General features: G+C 37.0%; 1 protein-coding gene across 23 annotated transcripts in view; it reads right to left on the minus strand.

Annotated features, from left to right (window-relative positions):
• CASK (calcium/calmodulin dependent serine protein kinase) overlaps positions 1-21070 on the minus strand; it is a 245745-nt gene that overhangs the window by 74343 nt on the left and 150332 nt on the right. For 16 of the 23 annotated variants that reach the window (XR_008236412.1, XM_052795144.1, XM_052795141.1 and 13 more), the window contains exons 7-11: positions 11662-11837; positions 9338-9460; positions 6846-6929; positions 5700-5799; positions 407-424 (exon numbers count right to left, since the gene is read on the minus strand). Coding sequence is in view for 22 of the 23 variants with exons in the window: in XM_052795144.1 (XP_052651104.1) it covers positions 407-424; positions 5700-5799; positions 6846-6929; positions 9338-9460; positions 11662-11837 (501 nt within the window). In the remaining variant the exon portion in view is untranslated. Of the gene's footprint in view, positions 1-406; positions 425-5699; positions 5800-6845; positions 6930-9337; positions 9461-11661; positions 11838-18641; positions 18815-21070 lie in introns of those variants that run through there. The other 7 variants (XM_052795149.1, XM_052795146.1, XM_052795138.1 and 4 more) reach the window with 2 other exon arrangements.

Below are 21070 nucleotides of genomic sequence, written 5' to 3' on the forward strand. Positions count from 1 at the left end.
TTATAGTATATATTTAGTGTGACGAGAAAAAGGCCCATTAGTCCATGAAAACATTAATTTTGGAACTAAAACACAAAACCAAACCATTTTATCCTTTATTAATTTAATGAAAATTAAAATTTATTTCAGTTGTGTTGCAAATATTGACAACAAAAAGCCAGGTAATTTTAATACTGCCTCTATACTAGAATCTTCAGAATTCCCTGGAAATCGTGTTACTTCTGGGTAATTATACTTTCAAAGTTATAGACAGATTTAGTCAAAAACATACAGGCTATTTTTCTTGAACAGGCAGTATTAAAACTGAAAATAGCAAAGAGAAGAGAAGAAAGCTGATTTTTAAACATGCAAAGACACACACCATAGCTGAATGATATGCCTTAAAGGAAAACAAAGGGATACCTACTTTCTGCTGCTAGAAGTCCTAGTAGGAAGGCAGCATTTGGACAAACAACAAACAGTATGAAGATTTCAGAACAAGCGATTTATAAAGCTGCAACCTAGCACACTAGTTTAGCCACAAAATAGTATGAACAAAGTGACAGGACCCCCCTTTTTTTTTAATATGGTTTCTATGTGTGAAGCAAATGCAACTTGCGACTGGGATGGGAGGAAAACAAACACTTGGCAATGGGAAGGTAGCACATGTACGCGGTGTTAGGTATCTATAATACCAGACTTCTCTCAACATTGGTTAAACTATTTTAAAAAACTCGTGGACAAAAAATGACTTAAAGTAAGAATATTTTAAGAGCTGAACTGACAAACTATTTCAACATACTGCAAACAAAGCATAACATCATATTAATTAATATATTTACTAGCTAGAATTTAGCAATATTATATTGAAATCAATTTTTTTACAAAAGTTGCAGTGACAACCATTATGAGAACCATTTAGAAATACAATCACTTTATTACTGATTTTAATTTACAGTGGCTTTATATACTTAAAAGTTTTTGTACTTAAACGTACCAGAACAAAGATTAAATAGCTGAAAAATCATAAAGATAATAATGGAGTATTGGAAACACTCAAACTTGTGATCTCAAAACTGATAGTCAGTTATACCTGTAATACTAGATAAGGATTTAATAACAGTAAATTATAAGGTGAATGTAATTTTTTTTCCCCAAGCACTCATACTGAAAAATGTTACACAGGACCCTTTGCAAATATTTACAAAATCATAGGTAATTTTTGTGTAACAACAATATTTCTTTTTCTTCCTTGTGTCCATGAGACCGATTGTTTTTAAGATATGGGCTTATATTGCCCATATTTCATGGAATCTAAATCCCATAAAACTACTAACCACTCACTAAATTGTGAGTTAAGTTATTTCCACGTATGTTGGAAACAGGGATTTTACAACTTGGCCATACATTTGCTGTTTGATCTCACTCTGAAAGACTACCAGATTTAGCTTTTTTCCCATTATTATTACTTTCAAATTTGAAAATCAAGATCTCATACTGTTAAAAATTTCTCATTTGATATGACAATATAGAGTCTAACAAGATAAAAAAGAATGAAAATTTCAATTTATATACAGAAACCCTGAGACAAAATAGCAAAATGCATTTGTAAAAATGCCATATGAAGTTTGTGTCTTGCAGTTTGAGAAAACAAACTAGAAACACTGACATAGACTAAATGTGCCTGCTTTCTGTGCAATGCAAAAACACTGCTGTTCACCACCTTACACTGTTACCACAGAGCTCAGAAAGCACATAAATGTTCAGGAAGTACTGCAACAGTGCTATTTGTTTGCCTAGGCTACATATGTATATTTGGTCAGTCTCTTATAAAATATGCTGCTGTGCTTTCTCTGTGGTTGAACCGAAACACAGCATCATAAAATGCCTTACAGGAATCTAGAACCGCTTGCAGCAAAAAGCTAGCCTGAAACCTGTTAGTCACATTTCAGAATATGAGCACACTAAACCAAGCAATTCAAGCAGGCATTACAGAGGAAAGTCCTTTAGCCAAAAGGTAAGGTTTGCTTTAATCTAAAAATCAGTTATGCAGGTTTCCAAAGACTATGGACTATCCACTGGCTTAACTCCAACACTGACTCAGTAGTTCTGAAAATGTGGCTACAAAAAGGTTTTTGGAAACAGAAAGTTATAAAAACCTCTTCAATTTACGGGCTTTTCTAACTGTTGGCCTAAAAAATTAAACATCCTGAATCTACTTAAAACTCCAAAGTAAACTAAAAGGTCTTCCTGAATTCAGCTTCCCAAGTCAAAATGTCAAACAATTCCACAGCCTTTCCTTGGGCTGCTGCAGAATGGGGGAGCTGAAGAAGCAAAAGGAGGAAAAATTAAAAGTTTTACCCTGGTGATGTTCATTCTGCAGCCTGAGGCATTCTTATCAAAAAACGTGAAAATTATACCTCTGTACTCTCTGTTAGGGGACAAATGGTCAGCATATGACACAATCGGAGGAAATCCTCTGTCTTGATCTAATGTGCAACCAGGTGATAGGAGGGCCAGGGAGGGCAGGGGAGAGGGGAGGGAGTTGGATGGGGAAGGGCAGCAGAGAGCAAACTGTGAATTTCTCTGGCACCTAATTAATTTCATGGTCCACTTCAAATACTCTCTACTAGGCCAATTTTTCTCATGTGCCAGATTTAGCATTTAGACCTGCTGATTGCTAACTTCTGATTTATGTTTGTTTCAGCATATTAAAAATATCCAAAACATTCACTGTCTTGGGAAATCGACATTTTACAATGTCTTGAAGACAGGCAACCTGAAAGTCAAAAGTTTTACATTCTGGCAAAAAATATTTGCAAGATGTCATTTGAGCTGTTTAGTGGCTTTACTAAAGAAGTTACTGAACACAGCCTATCAGCAGTAAAGTAATATTTTAGTTTAAAAATATTTACCTAATTTTCCAAAACATTTTAAAAGCCTTTATCATACTCTCTCAGAATTCAGCAAGACTGACTTCTGCCATGTTACCAACGGAATGATAGCGGGATTAAGTTAAGTCCTTCAGAGGACAGTTGCTGACGAAAGAGGAAATAGATCACCCAGGACAAGCTGTGGGAACCAAGAATTATTAGCACGCTCTGTATGAATGAAAGGAAGATGTATACAGAAAAATACCTGGTTGACTTTAAATGAACTTTATCTGTGTTCATTCCCATCTAATTTAGTTATGCAATTTGCTGACCCTCACTGCAAAGCTCTCTAACAAGAATATCCTTTGTGATTCATCTGACTTGCTACCTATAGTGCCTTCATATCCCAGGCTATTACTCTGGTGGTATAGGAGTATGCTCAAAGGTTCCAGCAAACTCAGGTTCACTGAACTCTGAAGAAGAACACCTCTAGATTAATCTGGAAAAAAAGACAGGACTGAAATTTTCTGTTTCTGTGTTTAGAAAGACCTGGAGGAGGACAGGATATACAATTTGCATAACCTAATAAGCATTTATATTTCTGCATCTTTATCTCAGTAGGAGTTCCACATTTGCCCCTTTCTGACAAATCATTTAATTTTAATGATAAGCTTCATGAAATTTTATGGGAGGATTAAATAGGCAACAACATTTAAATATTAAACGCTTTTCATTAGGGTTTATGATCTGGAATAACATTACAGGGTGTTAGGAAGGAAACTTAAATAACCTTAAGACAGTCAAGCTTCTACTGCAATTCAAGAGTTTTATGTCTAATTTCTATAAACTAGTTTAGTTTAGAATCATCAAAAGAGCCTATCTTTACAAGCTAGAAATATTCGAAACCTTTATTCATGTACTTCTGAAGAGGAAACAAAATAGATTTCCGTATCTAGCAGTTTCAGAAGCTGAAAGTTGCAGTATCTTTTCTTGCAAGCCTCAGTGTTTATCCTGTGATATTAAGAATTTTATCAGCTAACGTAGTCAGTCAGGGAAACATCACGAAAACTACCCAGTTAGTATGGTGTCCTGATCACTACGATCTCCCATCAGCAAGATCAGCAATGTTATTTTGGAGAATAACTACGCTTCCCTGAGAAATCCAAGCTATTGTTTCAGTTATTTCAGAGATGAACACAAGATAACAATGGATCCAGCACAGGTATTTTGTAGAGTTTACATGTGTACTGGATTCATGTATTCTGTGTGCGGAAAAAATAAACTTGTACCTTTGCTGTATACTGATATCTGCAATTACATCACTCTATGAGGAAGACACATGCCCTGTTGATGTCAGACTGAAACTGGAAAGAGGAACTGCAGTTTTTAGATTGGGAAAGTTGCCACTGCCAATCACGTTGGTGGCCTATTCATTTTATTGAAATGGGGGAAGTAGCTGTGAAGAAAAATTAAAGCACTGCAAGTAATTCTGGATGAAGTAAAACCAACTTATTCTTTCTTTAAAAGAATATATGGATCCTTACTTACAAGTACATCAAGTATTCAAAAGCTGGCTGCCTGAAGTTAAGCCATGAGGCTGTAATTACCCATTTGCAATAAATGATCCGAGATTCCCATTCACTTCTATGGAAATTATGAGCAGTGTGCATCTCTAAGGACAAAGCAACCTTTTAATTTAAGTACTCAAACTTGAATTCCAAGAATTGAAATTTAAGAATTTCAACCAAAAGAAATTGCCCCCAATTCCTATATCAATGACACTGAAATAATTTATAAAAATTACTTGCTCATATGAAAGAGCAGAAAAGGAACACTTAACATATGCAGTCAGTAAGTAATTTTCTTACCTATAAAAACATTGGGAAAGAGAATTATCACACAGCAGTTCAGCACATGTAATTAAGTTCCTGAAATGTCTTCTAGTAAAGTCAGCGTATAGCTAAAATATTCTGCAAGTACTACTTCGTTGTTTAGAAAAATAGAAGAGAGAGTCCTATTGGCCTTAAATTTTTCTTAAAAGTTCATTTAACTTTTTTTAGATCAGACAGACCAACTCTAATTTTAGATCAGACAGAACAACCCAGACTTTTGCACTGCAAATGTTGTGAGTAATGTTATATCAAAATTAAGATATATAACTATGACAGGACTGTGTTAGTATAGGGACTGCCAGGTTATTTAAATTCCTGAATATGGGCTGAGGACAAAAGGACTGCTTGGAGTAAGATCACTGTCCTGCCCAAGGCCTAGCTGGGTGCTCACAGCACAGCAAAGGTATTATCCTCCCCTTTGAAGTATGTTGGGAGGTCCCTGAAGCACCTGTATTGTCTCTGAAGATTTGGGGGTCTGGGTTATAGTATCAGAAATACTGTCCAGCGTGCTTTCAAGAGGAGACATCTTAATCATACTGTTCTTTAAAACAGGAGGTCAAGAAACTCTGGTACTCAATGGCTTCTTTTTATAAATAACTATTAGTAAGGTATGAGAACCTTGCTCCTGCCTAAGAATTCAAGACAAAATGTCAATAAGCTTTTACACTCAAGTAATATACATATGAGATTACAGCACTATTTGTAATTAAATGTACATACAACAAATAAAAAAAATCAGACAGAATTTCTGTAGAAAATTACAATTGTGCAGAGATTTTCTTCATTTTCTGCAGTCACTAACACCATTAGGACTGAAAATTACTTATGCTTTCCCATTTAAATGTTAACTTAATATGCAACTTTATGAAAGGAGAAATTAGTAAATACTTGGTACTCTAGTCAGCATAGAATTAAGACAGGTTGACTGCAGTAAATGTACTTTCTGTTAAAATACCTGAGGAGGTGGGGTCTTCAGAGAAGTCTGGCAGCTCTTCAGGGGGGTCACCATAGAAGGAGTTGAATTTGTGGCTTGACACAGCTGCTAGTACTGCCCCCTGAATAAAAATATCCACAAAGTCTAAATTACACAAAGAAGGATAATGAAACATTTCCAGACACCTTGGATCAGTCAGTCTCCTGAGGTCTTTCATGTGGTGACCTTCTCAGTGAAGAATAAATAAATTTTATAGTCTTCAGCTCTGCTTCACTGGTACCAGTGACCATATCTAACAGAAGATATGGTCATACACTACTCTAATAAACAGTAAATATATTCTTTACGAGGGGATTCATTGGAACAATTCTTTATGGGAAAGCATTTAAAAAAAATAAGTGTGAGGCATACATTCCCATAGTACAATGTAAACAAAATAACTAATTTATTGCTCTTTCCCCTCTTACCTAGACTGGATGGCTTAGCAAGTATAAAAATCCACGCTTTAAAGCAACACAATATGTTGTTATTTGAGAAATTGTCAGAATCTGACACTGACAGCGCTAGGATATTTGACATCCATAATATATCTATATGAAAATGTAATAATCCCAGAATGAGTGTTACATGGGAAGTTACAAAGCCAGAAAAATGGTTATCTGCTCTGACATATTTACTTTTTCAAGTAAATTACAGTTTAAGCACTCAGGTTTTAATGTCTTACAGTTGTGGCAGTAGGCAAAATGGACAACAAATAATTGCAGGAAACATTCTGCAGAACAGTGCTTTGGATAAAATGGTAGAAAACAAATAGCACTGGTATAAAAGCTCTCAGGAGACTAAATATAGTGGCCTCCCCAGGAAGAAATCTGGGAAAGATCTGAAATTGCGCTAGAGCAGGAAAACAGGTCATATTCTAAAATGTCCTAGCTAACATTTTAATGAAAGCATTACCTGGACATACAAACCACCTAAGAGAAAGTGCTGTTTATGAGGAACACCCTTAACAAGACACCATTGCAATAAACAACTGTGAAGGCCTGTTTCAACTTTTTACTTTATTGCTGACTTCAGAGCATAGATTTCTTTTAGCACTTTTAAAATGAATAAAGTATCACACAAAATTCAAGTTACAGTTATATTGTTTTAACACTACATTCATTTTACCTTTAGTTTTCGTCTTGCATTGAATTTTCTCAATTGTTCTACCGTTTCTGGAAGATGAATCTTGTATGCATAGCGATCTCTCTCCTTAAAAAACCCCGCAAAAACAAAACAAAAGAAACATTAAATACAGGCTCTTAATATTCTCTCGACATTAAGAAACTAGGCAAGAAATGTACCAGCTAGTAAGTATCCTAAGGAGAATGAGGATTTGTTGCAAGTTAAGGAAAACTTCAAGAAACTGAGAGGGATTAAGATATTTTGAAAGAATTCTTAACTTGGGCCAGGGATATTTTATTTTTGTAATTTTGTTTCCCATTTTGTACTAAGATCCTAGCCTTTTGTTTTACTCTTGTGCTGTCAGTGAGTCTGTGGCTAGTATTGAACTTTGAAACTGGCAAGCACAAAGTAGTTCTGCTTCTTGGGATTCACAAATCCCAGTGAAGCAATGTGGTCAAGCACTCTTTTAAGGGGTGCTTGATACAGAGCAGGAAGTGCCAGCTCAATGGCTGCTGACACCAGGTGCAAGCTTACAGGAAGAATTCTCCATTGCAGATGCAGATGAAAAATTTGCCAATGAACAGCAGATAGTGGGGGTAGAACTTGCAGCGCTGACTACTTTCTTCCCCTGCCCCAAATCATCACAGAAGCTACATACACTTATTAATTAAATGTAAATGTTTATCACATGCATCTCCTGAATCAGAGTGAAATCACTGGCAGAAGTAATTCAGTCTCTTTATGGCACTAAAGATGTCCCTGTCTCATGCTGTATTTGGCTGCTGTCTATAAATGGTTTAGAAGAAAATTCTGAGTCAGCAGGGAAGGCAGTTTATCACAGGCAAAAATAAGAGAGGACTGACTGACAGAATGCTGGCCTAAGCTTGGAAACAAAGTTGTCTTAAACTAAATCTTTCTCCTTGCTTGTCTTTCAACAAATAGTGGAAAGATCAGAAAGAGACCACAGACATCAAAAGTGCTATGCTATACAGGAAGAACTTGCATATTTGCATTACAGAATTATCTTTTTTAAAAAGCCTAATCAGCTTAGTTGCTCAAACAACAAAAATGGCAAAGTTTTCTGCCAAAATAACCCTCAACAAAACCCTTGCTTTGGCATCTAAATATGGGTAAGCTCACAAAGTGAGGAAAAAGTCAAATTACAAGCAGGTATAACCAGATCACCTATGTTTACCACAAACTCAGTCACTGGAGTATGATCATTTGGGATTCCCAAACATGGTGCCCATTCCTATGCTCTTTGAAATATTTGATGCACTATGTATGCCCCAGATGAACAGACAGAACTTCGGCTCCTTTCGAGTGGAAAGGTTTGAACCCACAGTTTCCCAATATTCAGAAGAGTGCCTTAACCACTCTCCAAGAGTGCACACTCCTGCCCTCCTTTTATAAGCTAGACCATTCTGCAGCTTGGAATACAAGTGTCAGAGCCAGAAAATAAGCAGAGAAGTGGAAGAACAACTCCATTCACTAGGAGTTAGACCATTTACCTGGGGGAAGAACATATGAGCCTGTGCTTCCAAGGTTCTTTTTTTGTGGTTTTGGTTTTTTTGGTCAATATTTGTCTAATGTAGAACATATAAACAGCCCAGGAGCAGACATCAGAACAGCACCCTTTCCAAGTAAGTGCCCTGTTTAAGTTAATGATATTATGACTCTCCCTACCCTGGGCCCACACTACAGAAAAGAAGTAGAGGATAACAAAGAAAAATAGTTGATTAAGCAGTTTCTGCCAAAGAAAATACAATGCTCTGAACCAGTACTTGCTACCTTTTAAATCTGCAACACACCCATCATTCTCCAACTCCAATGTTTAGCACAGCCTATTAATGGGACTACTGAGAAGCTAGGTGTATATTCTCCTGCTCCTGTTGTTAATCTTCAGTTTCCAGCAACTACTCTTCCACTGGCTCAAAATGTGTTGTAAATTCTGCCACCACTGCAAAATAAGTTGATTACTGGATGCCATACAATTTTATGTAGTTACAGCAGCCTTTGAGCAACACACCACTACCTACTTCCTTCACTCTGGTGGGATATTTCAGGAATCTAATGTAAGAAAGCAGCACAGTTAAGTAGCATAATGCACTGCAATAAACTGCAAGGCTACATGCGTAATATGAAAGAGGTCTAGTTATAACTGAGCAAAGAAGACATCAGAAATTACTCCTCTGGAGTTTGAGAGCCGCAGAAAGACGCATGAAGACCTTCTTCAAGCTTTATTCTATGCAGCCCTACTCCCTATACTCTGATGCTGCTGAACATGCCTAAGTGAGTTTGCTCTTGCTGTTAAGCAACAGTTCAAGTCTGGCAATTATCAAAATCTCAGGCTCTAATCTTACAAAGCATTTAAAACATATTATCACACATTTTGTACAATGTCATGTCTACTTTGAAAAGTTCAAAGAAAAAAAGAAATAAATCTTTTTCTCTCTTGAAGAGGAAACTGGTATGTAAACAGCTGCTTTTACTACCTTTAACCAGGGATGATTCAGTGCTTCATATACTGTTATCCTTTCTGCTGGATCCAGCATAAGCATGCGACGTACCAGATCTTTGGCACTTTCAGAAATATGGCTCCATTGCCTAGGATTCATCTGATTACAAGCAATTAAAAAGAAAATACATTAATAATAATTATATAGAAAAGAACCTACTTTTTATGTAAAGTAATTGCAGAGATTTAACAGTGGTTGGTATTTGTAAACATTTTATTATAGTAAATGTAAAAGGAAGTTTCTAAGTTTTTTAATAACTTACAAAAATTGTACATTAGTTGCTATTGAAGTGGCATAAAAAATTGAAAACAGTGAGCGCTGTATCACATAAAAGCTGACATACCCTTGGTATTATCTTATAATTACAGTATAATTTTCTACCTATGCTACATTTTCTTCAGATAAAAGTGACCCTTCACTAGAAAAAGAAAAAATAATTAGGCTTTGTCTGACTGTTAACTATGCCTATGATAAATTTAGAAATTAAATCTACTCCTGAAATCAGTATAAGGAATGGCATGACGGTCTATCTATATCAACGCACAATTTCATGCCAGGGATGCTGAGTAAGAAGGTAGTAAGCTCATGCCTGTTGTGAACTACTCTGGTCCTGTCCCACAGGTATCATGGACAATGGCTCTTCCCAATAAATTCCTTTCAACTTTACAACAGTTAAGCATCTTCAGCCACTCAGGTAGGAAAGCATACTGACATGTGATCAACCGTACAAGCAATTGCAACACTTTTTAGAGCAAAACTGTATCTTTAGGAGAAACAATGTGAAGGATGATTTAGAATGTATTTTCATCTTATGCATATGTAGGTTTATGTCCAACTGGTTGAGATGATGGACACTCGATAAAGCCATACTAAAGTAAGAAAATTCTTTCTGTGATGAAGGATTCTATCCTTAAGCTATTTCTAATATTTCTTTAATTTATGAAGAGCTTAAGTTTTATTTAAATGGTACACTGCTAATTTTACAAGGTACTAAATGAAAATTCAAAACTATAACCAGACTCTCTTCAATGTTATAATCTGTTCATTTAAAGAGGTCCATTTTATTTAAAATCAGTCTTTACGAAAAATGATGGCTTTAAATTGGAGCACTCAGGAACATTATATGGCTATGAAATGCACATTTATAGTTGTGATTTGTCATTTCTTTTTCAGCTCTAATGAAATGAAGGTAATTGCAAATTTGCAGCAAGACTGTTTTGAAATCATTACAGTATTTTCACTGAATAGACATATTATTGTGGAAACAGGAACAGAAAAGGAACTGAGAAGACACAATGTGCTGGCCATGACTTTTTTTTAAACAAAGAAAAGTTAACTTGTACGCTTCCAGAAGCTTTTAGCTGCTTAAGAGATTCCATAAAGAAATCTTCCGTAAAGTGAAACTGGAATGCCTACCAGTCTATGTAATCCCAAAGCTAATGCCATGAAGAAATCCTACTGTTTTTAGGAATACAAAGTTTAAAGAATGAAAAACGTGCTCCTGACCAAGTGCAGTACCACTGCTGTCACTTAAATTTTAGCAGACTACTGTTAAATTCATATAATAAAATACTTCCTAAACCATATTACAGACAATCTGGCAGTTTTAGAAGCTTCCACTCTTAATTGGCTAATACACAGATCATGTATGAGCTTGGTTGCAAAATAGAGCAAAACTCATCTTAGACGAAACCGCAAAAACAGTGAAGTCAAAGCTTTAAATTTGTCTCCATAATGGCTCTAGGATGCTTATGTTATGAAACACGTTTATCTTGCACGCACACCAATTTGCCTTCAGTTGCAAGTGGCTCCTTTTGAGTCATCAGCTGTACTTCAACACATACTGTACTAAAAAGAAAAATGCATAACTACATTTTTACAGTAACATGCATTTTGTTTTAAACAAAGGCAATATGATGACCAGCCTTTATGATAGTTCTTTTAGTTGATTAAAAATACTAAATGATCCATAAAACTAAGGTAAAATACAGTATGTTATACTTCACAGCTAAACCTTATGTAATCCTACCGAGCCCAATGTATAATTAAGGGCTAGTTGTTGCACCCATTTATTATTTCATCTGAGTAAATATTTCTGTATTCTAATTCCTAACTTTGATAAAAAACACAGCAGGAACAAGATAGACTGGAGAGAGAAAATCATCTCTCTTCCTGTGTAACACAGACAGATTTCTGTAAGCTTCATATTTAAATCAGCCTAAATACAAAAATCAAATTCCAGAAATTTTACCAGCAGAGCTCATCTCACTGGAAAAGGATTCAGGTACACTGTAATTTACCTTGTATTTTCCTTTAATAATGCCTTCAAATAATCTTTCCTTGGTTCCATAAAAAGGCAAACAACCGCTTAGCAGGATAAAAAGGATCACGCCACAACCCCAAACATCTACAGGCTTCCCATAAGGTTCCCTTTTTACGACTTCTGGGGCCATAAAATGAGGTGTTCCTACACGTCCTAAATGGAAATAAAACCAAAATTGAGTCAAGGTGATATGTGTCAAACATGGAAATGAAGAACATCACTGCGTTAAACTAAAACAGTTTTAATAAGTTTTGTTCATAGGTTAAGCTTTTAACACAATTCTTTTTTCCTTAAGTTTAGGTTTTTTTAAATATATCCAGTGAGACAAATCAGTAGTTTCCCTTTTGCTTGATTTATACTTTTATAAATTGAGGAATATTCTATCCTTCCCTGCAGACTGTGAAACAAGACTTATATATGAGCACTAAGATTCTTCAGTGAAACATGCCATACAAAGGTAAAAATATCAATTTGGACAATCTTTGAAACAGGAATTACTTATCCAGAGAGCATGTACAAAGACATTGTAGTTCTAGTCTACACTGCTTACTTGAAAAAGCTGCCTGTAATTGGCAAAAGCATAGTTTGGTCTGATGCTCTGCCCAAACCTTAGCCAGTCTACTGAAACTGCCAACAAGAATGCAAATACGTTGTTCATTTATTTGAAGCAGGCAATATCTTACTGCAGATAAAAAGATAATGCAAATCTGTTTCACAGAGTGCTTTCAATGAGTGCTACACAGTAATGGTTCTGGGACAGTACTGATTTTGGATTGGTAATGAATGTACACTCACGGAAACAAAACATTTAGTACCAACTAATCTTTTGAGTGGATAAACTGATTAGAATGACTTCATTCCATTTCTATGTAACACATTAAGCCAAATAAAAGCAACAAACATTTCAGCTCTCCCTGTAAATGTTTCCCATTGTAAAGAGGTTTGTTTCCACTGCAAAAGGTTTCCAAGAATCAAGATTTGAATGCTCAGGGCATTACTGATACTTACAAACACTGTAGTCTCTGAACTACCCTGGTTCCACCAAGTACCAACAGAAGAAAGAACCCACAACTATAGCAAACTGTTACCACTTGTACCACCTTCATAAATTATTCTTGCTCACTGATACTACAGCGGACTTCAGAGGCTCCATTCAATGCTTGCAGCACCTTTGTGCTGGCTAGGAGGGTTTACAATGCAGCCTAGAGAATTCGAGGTGTTTGCACGGCACGTATTTAATTCAGTCTTGTCTTGTAAAGAGACTCTTGCTAGACTAGCCTATCCTGCACTCCATCTGAATGTGAGTTAGCTAAGTCACAGCACTGGTAACAAACACCTACGAGACTATCTGGCAGTAGCTTTGTCAGTAAAGACCATCCTTCATGTATACCACCTAATGCAGGAATACGATCTGACCATGTGTGCTGGTTTTGTCTGGGGTGCACAAGAAGTTGGGAGGGGACACAGCTGGGACAGCTGACCCCAACTGATCCAAGGGAGATTCCAGACCATAGGACGTCATGCTCAGCATATAAAGCTGGGGGAAGGAGAAGGAAGGGGGGGACATTCGGAGTGATGACATTTGTCTTCCCAAGTCATCGTTACATGTGATGGAGCCCTGCTTTCCTGGAGATGGCTGAACACCTGCCTGCCCATGGGAAGTGTTGACTCAGTTCCTGATTTTGCTTTGCTTGCATGCACAGCTTTTGCTTTACCTATTAAACTGTCTTTATCTCAGCCCACGAGTTTTCTCACTTTTACCCTTGATTCTCTCCCCAGTCCCACTGTGAGGGAGGTGAGTGAGCGGCTGCAAGGTGCTGAGTTGCCGGCTGGGGTTAAACCACGACACTGTGCTCTGTTAACTAGTCCCCACTCACTCCTTTTTGCATCTACAAGGATTAATAAACTGACAGAAAGACAGTAGCTTTTTCACCATACTGTTCTTAAGGAGAAACAACACCATTGTCAAACTTCTTCACCTAGCTTTGTGTTAAACCTTTTCATTCCCAGTTTATGAGGTGATCCCTCTGCCAAACAAATGTTAGGAATCTGTCTGTGACAAAGGAATGTTACCTCACCACTAAGCTAGGCTGGCATCTTAAAAAGTCCATGCAGTCTAGGCTGACATGATAGCAAAGGGGCAGTTCCTTCCCAGGCTAAAAAGAGTAAAACAGCAAGATGCTGCAGGTCCAGCTCATCCCTTTTATCACTGGGGGAAAATGAAGGATATTTACTCTGGACAGAGAAAGACAGAGATGGACATGGGGAAAGATTACTAATTCTTCTTGTTGGTTATACTCAGTTTATAGGCTTATGATATATTTTCCAGCCTAACTGATAAACCTCAAAGCCAAATCTTCAAGATCACAAATATGAGGTAAAGAATTATCTCCTTAGATGACGCAAAGTCTCTCTCTTTTAGATGCCAGGTGTGGGGAAGGGAAGGAAAACAGAAAAAAATTATATCCACTATGCAAAAGTTGCTGAGAACTCTGGGTTTTTTTCCTTTTTTTTTTTTTTTTTTTAATGTGCCTACAAATCTGTATCTCCAAGGGTTTCCTAACTTTTTTTCCCCTAAGATGCCATTTGATGACAGCAAAAACATCAACATTTCCATCTCTGTATCAGGCTATGCATGTACATAAGCAGCAACACCTGCCTGATCAAACAGTATTTCTGTATCACTTAGACTGCTTATGTGACATTAGTGGTATACATACCACAGTCTGCAAATCTTCAGTACAGACGACATCATGCAAGACCGCAGAGCAGCCTGGCTTACCCAAGTGTTGTTTATCTCAGTGGTAAACTTCCTGGCATTTGGGTGCAGAGGTACTCATTTGCAGCTTTGGAGCAGGTATAACCTTTCTTACACATTGAAAAACACATTTCTGGTAATAAAGATCATTTAAATCTTTTTTATCAATACAAATGGAAAACTGTGTATACTATGAAGATTCTGCCTTCCTACAAGGCTTTCTAATTGCTGTTATGAAATCTGGGAAGTCTAGAGAAAAGTGATTATTCAAAAGACAAACAGCAGAAATCACTAGAAGACAAGATATCATAAGAACAAAGAAAGCTGTTTAAAAGAGGCATTAAACTTCAGGGAGATACAGAGTTGTCTGGATCAAGTAGCTAATGAAACTAAGAATCCTATGTATCAAATGGTTTCCAAGTTGATTTAATGTGTATTTCCAATAATTGTGTGCCACTCCTCTCAGCTCGGGACCTTCTTTGTGTTTTAAGTAAACAATTGCAGAGATGAACATGGTAAAAAAATTACCATGTGCTGTGAGAAGTAGACCTAAAGGTTTGGGTTTTGGTTTTGGTTTTTTTTTGCCAGTGCGTTTGTCTGCTGGGCATCTGCAGTACAGTGAAGGCCGACCTATAGAACATCCTGTTCCGAGGAAAATGTGTACTTGCAAGCAATTACCCATCCTACATTTTCTCCTATGGTGTAAAATATATTTAAAGTATATTTAGCAGCTACACATGCTACATAAGCAATGCAATAGCATTGTTGGGTGTAGGTGTTTAGGTGTCAAGGTGGTGGCAGTGGGGGGGCTGCAGGGGTGGTCTCTGTGAGGAGAAGCTGGGGCTGTCCCATGCCAGACACGGCCCGTTCCAGTGGATGCACTGCAGGGCACAACTGAGCACAGCAGCCAAGGTGGTGGTGCCTCAGGGAAAGTGTGTGTAAGAAAGGGAAAAACATTGCCCGACAGTGAGGCGTTTGGGAAAAAGTGTGAGAAACAGCCCGCGAGCACCAAGGTGAGAGCAGGAAGAAGTGGAAGAGGTGATCCAGGTGCCCCAGCAGAGGTTCTCCCGCAGCCCCTGGAGAGGCCACGGTGGAGCAGGTACGCCCCTGCAGCACCTGGAGGACCCCACACCAGAGCAGGTATCCACCCTGCAGCCCATGGAGGACCCCATGCTGGAGCAGGTGGATATTCCCTGAAGGAACTGAGGCCTGTGGAGGACCCATGCAAGAGCAGGCTTGTCCTGAAGGACCGCAGCCTGTGGGAAGACCCACGGAGAAGCGGGTGAAAAGTGTGAGGAGGAAGGCACGGTAGAGAGGGGCTGTTACGGACTGACCGCAGCCCCCCCATTCCCATTCCCCCTGCACCACTCGGGGTTGGGGGCTAAGGGAGTCAGGAACGAGAGAGTGAAGTTGAGCCTGGGAAGGGGAGGAGAGGAGGTGGTGTTTTCATTTTTGTCTTTGTTTCTGACTACCCAAATCTATTTGAATTGGCAATAAATTAAACTGGTTTTCCCCAAGACAAGTCTGTTTTACTCGTGATGGTAACTGATAAGCAGTTTGCGTGTATTTACCTTGACCCATGAGCTTTTCCATCTATTTTCTCCCCCTGCTCTGTTGAGGAGAGGGAGTGAGGAGTTTGGCCCTTAGCCAAGGTCAACCCACCACACGTGGGTATTATGCTGGTATTAACATACAGAATACTGATTAGATGGGAAAAATAAGATGAATCTTCCTCCAAAGATACAGCTTGTTTCTTTCATTTTTAGTTTTCAAGTTTTCACCTTACCCAATTTAATCATGGGCTGTATAACATAAGTAATCTCATAACATAACATAAACATAAGAGAGTATTAAAAGTGCCTATTTTTTTGCTTCCTTCTCCCCTTCAGCAAATAATGTTTCAAATTAAAATTACTTTGCAGAAGTTGAAAAGCAAGAAAAAATCCTTCATTATTTATACACACTCATAAATATATGCAGAACAGAATAGTTTCTTGAAACTGAGCATTAATCAGCTTCTCTATATTTTGCAAAGCAGGGTCTTGATGGTGGACAACAATTTCAGATTTCCTTTCCCCCTCCACTTCCTGACCACAGGGTAAGACAATACAAAAATACTTACAAAACCACTGAATATCAACAATTAGCACACATAACTTGCAACAGTAAGCTTATCAAAATTACAGACAAAACATAATATGCAAGCATTTCTTGTGCAGTAGCCATCCACTGCCAGCACTCTGTTCATTATCAATGACCTTCATCATATTATAGTTATTTTTCATTGACACTTCTTTTTCTAACAGAAAAGCTTCTTGAGGTTTATTTCCTACTTTCTATGTGACAATAGACAAATTATGGCCTCTTGATACTTCAAGGTTCCTATTTTGCTTTATCTGGTGACCTCACATCAGAATGTGAGGCTGCATGTTTACTTAGTACTCAAGTGCCCTTAGAGACAAACTGACATAGAAGTTATGGTTAAAAAAACCTGTCCCTGTCTGATCATCCCAAATTTTCTCTCTCCTCCCTTGGAAGTTAAAGAACTTAGATCACAGGCAGAAGAACTGTGTCTTCGTTGCCCTGGTTCAAAACCAGCATACCATAAAAATCCACTTTAATGAACTGCTTGATGTTGAGCAGAAGGAATATAGACTAGTTCAGTAATAGGTAACATTAAGACCCCAACAGACTGCTGCTATAAACTAGTTGAAAAATGGATGCTACTTAACAGCATGCTGAAAAATCAGTACTACTAAACCTTAATACTCACTTTTAAATTTAAAATTAGAACTCCATAAATACAAATCAAATGAGAAAGAAGGCTAGGCTAACTTAATAAAATCCTGCCATTTACCACTCCTAGATTATAATTAGTGAAATAATTACAGAATGATTTGGTTTCATAACCTTTTTAGTGTAGATTACAAGATCCTGATACTTTAGACAGGGGGGGCGGTGGTGATGGTGGAAATCACAATTTCATATACATGAAAAAGCAAACCCAGAACAAACAGAATTAATTAATTAATTGGTTGACACTGAACTGTCCAGTTAAACAGGATTAAAAAAATGCATATATATGGGTATGTATGTATTAGAAACCTAAAAAGGCTAAAGTAATTTCTGGGGCAGCTGTCATCCTCGTGACAACTAACCACTTCACTGGGTTCATCTAAGGAGCAAATGATGATTTTGAGGTTATTCTAAAAACTGACCTGAGCAAGAACTGCTGAGCTGAGCATTCCTGCATTTCTGAGCTGCACTTAGCTCAGCAAAATGAATGGAGTGCACACAAGAACTTACATAGATAGGGAATTTGGCTATGTTGCAACTACAAGAACTGTAAGGTGAATATCAGTAACAGCATAAACAAAATCTATAGACAGCAAAGTTTTCTAAAATCATGGATACTCACTACTCTTTAGACCAAGTATAATTTTTGCTGAAAATTATCTAGTAGAAAATTTGCCTTCTAAATATGTTCAGTGTAAAATTTCAAAATTGTTGTCAACAGTTCAATTGTTTTAAAATATTTTAGAAGCTTTGAATTTTCTTTGGTGTTTTGGGAGAAGCTTTGCATCTTTTTGGAGGCAGTGTGAGAAAGAACAGTAAGCACAGGCATTTTTCTTTCTATAATAGATAACTTCTGCCTTCCACAGGTCTTTTATTCTCCAGGATATAAGAACACTCATGGATATATTCAAATGACTGCCCATGAAAAAAATAACATTATTTCAATAAATATTGCATGCATGCATACACACATGATTTTTAGTTGTATCTGTATGTGAGAAGACATTGTGTGGAAGGCTGGAATAAATTTTCTGTCTATGTGCTTCTACGTTCTTCTTATCTGTTCTAGAGTAGCATTAACTGAAAATCATGACTATATGAAGACTCAGCAGTGGTATGTATTCAATGTGATACTTGCCTCCATCCAATTCATTGTAAACAAATGCCTACAAAGTGTTTGCTGACTTAGGAAGCACTCAATGCCTGAATAGGTATAGATAATCGACATCTTATTTCTAGAGGTAAGCTTTCTTATCAGCCAGTTTTGAGGCATGTTGGTAGTCTGGATATTTATAAAATTGCTAATTTTGCTGATTTTTCCTGTGGATAAACAGAGAGCTTCAGTCTTCAGGTGTTGTCAATCTGATATCATTTACAAGCACTAAAGATAAATTTTGACTTACCTTTGATAATTTAGTTTCTATGACTCTTTCCATATTATTCCAGACAATAGGGCTATGCTTTCCACAAGAAGAAGAGTATATACAGAGACCCAATCAGATTTTGTCATCCCTAAGGCAGGGGATTGATGACCAAGATATCAGAAGGAGAGTCTTTCAACAGCAGTAGTATCTGAACGATGTATAAGGAAACAACTGGAACAAATAATTTTTAGGAAAAAAATGTGAGGTACTAATAAACATCACCATCTGACCTCTCACAATAGTGTAATAAGAAATATGTTAATAAATTAAGGAGTTTCTAAAAGAGTGGGATGTCCAGAATAATGTGGAAGGAATCGAAGAATCACACACAACGGATCAGATAGGTCAATACTTTACTACTTTTAATTCCTTTCCACATTACTCCAGACAATAGAGATGTTTAAAGCAGGTGTACAGAGAAGATGAATAGATTTAAAAGAAAAAAAAAAAGAAAAGAAAAAAAAAAGGCAATTCAGCTTCAGCACAGAAGATTGTCTGAAGAAAATGTATTTTAAAAGATGCATCGGCAGACAACTGGACAACTGGATATTAGTGTCCAGAAAATGCACAAAGCAAAGATCACATGTTAACCAGACAAATTATAATAATTGATTCAATGGCCTTTTCAGCCATAAAACTATGATGGAGGAAGTAAACCTAAATTGACTTTTAAACACATTAGCCTCCTGCAAGCATTCTCAAATCAACCCAGATGTGAAATGGAATTTCTGAGAGACAGTAAACCACAGTTGTATCTTTTAAACAAAACAAAGTCTATCAGAGGCAAAGCTTTGAAGAGGCTCACATTTTTTTATTTTTCAGGGGAAAAAAAAAAAAAGTGAAATAGCGCTCTTGCTTTGCAGAGAAAAGAAATGCTACCATTTAAGTGAAAGAAGAGTACTAGTGTAGGATCTCAGCCTACAAATGTTCTCCTTGGAAAACAAAAGAAAGATTCGCTATATCATTGAGACACTGATGATGAAAAGGAAAAAAGTCTATGCAGTGTGAAAAACCAACATTTTAAAAGTATGATTTTTAAACTGGGGTTTATAAAACCACCAAGAAGATCCAGTTTGGTGAAACACTGGAACAGGTTGCCCAGAGAGCTGGTAGATGCCCCATCCCTGGAAACATTCAAGGTCACGTTGGATGGGGCTCTGAGCAACCTGATCCAGTTGAAGATGTCCCTGCTCATTGCAGGGGGGGTGGACTAGATGACCTTTTTAACGGTCCCTTCCCACCCAAACCATTCTATGATTCTATGATCATTTTTACATTGATGGGAACAAAACAAAAATAAGGAACTTAACAGATCCGCCCCCACCCCAAACTCCATAGTCTTATTTGCAGGGAAATACATGGTAATGCCTTCCTTTGCTGTTTTTGTAGTAAGTCTAAAAGGCTAGCTGATGAAGAACCAAGAACACTTGATATTTATGTGCTGTACTTCTATTAAGAACACGTAAGATGTTTTCCAGTAACATGATGACAGTTGTGTTAGGATACCTGAAGATACTACAGGATTCTGAAGCAACTTAGGGGAGCTAATTAATAATAAAATCAATACTGGACTGGATTAGCGTCATGGCACCTGTGACATTTTGCTGCTAAAGGTAAAAAGTGAAAAGCAGTTAACTATCCATAGATAAGACTTGACAGTTAGTATAGAACCTCATACCACTTAGGTCTATACAGTTATCTTATTTTGCACTAGTTGAAACCAGGAAAAAAAATAAAAATAAGTAGATTAAGTGAAGGAAAAAGCACTTGTGGACTCAATAGCTTTTGTTCTTTCAGACTTTTATATGATATAATAGCTAAAAATCCCAAGATTTAGCATCCAAGATATTTGATATCTGATAAATCTGATGTCACATTTATTTACAAAAATATTGTGACAGTTCATACCACATTCTGAAAGAAAAATTGTCCAAGGAAGAAGACAGAAATCATAATGTGAGATTGCTCTATTGAATCACTGACTTCTCAGGGGTTCCACTACTCCAGCTGCATCATAACCATGCAAACATAACTGTTTCCTGTCTACATCCTGTTCCATAAAAGAATTCACTTATAAATTATGATGATCTGTAACTACTGTGTATACTGCCAGAATTCCATCTTGAAGTACCTACTTCAATGCTTCAGATGAATACACTTAGCAAAATTTTCCACTTCTGATCATAAGAACTGCAAGAAGACACCTTCAGAGATTGGTAGCTCATGAAAACAATTTCTTATAACTCAGAAGATGACACATGCTTATTATTCATTGTGTTGCAGCTTATGGGCAAACACAGTGGAACAAGAAGTATTTCCTTACATTTTCCCTTCTGGTCTTATGAAAAAATGAGTTATGGCTATGTCCTTTTTTGGTACTTAATAATAATTAAACTCTCTTAAAAATA

The sequence above is a fragment of the Harpia harpyja genome, chromosome 8 (assembly GCF_026419915.1).
Source record: "Harpia harpyja isolate bHarHar1 chromosome 8, bHarHar1 primary haplotype, whole genome shotgun sequence".
Lineage (NCBI taxonomy): Eukaryota > Metazoa > Chordata > Aves > Accipitriformes > Accipitridae > Harpia > Harpia harpyja.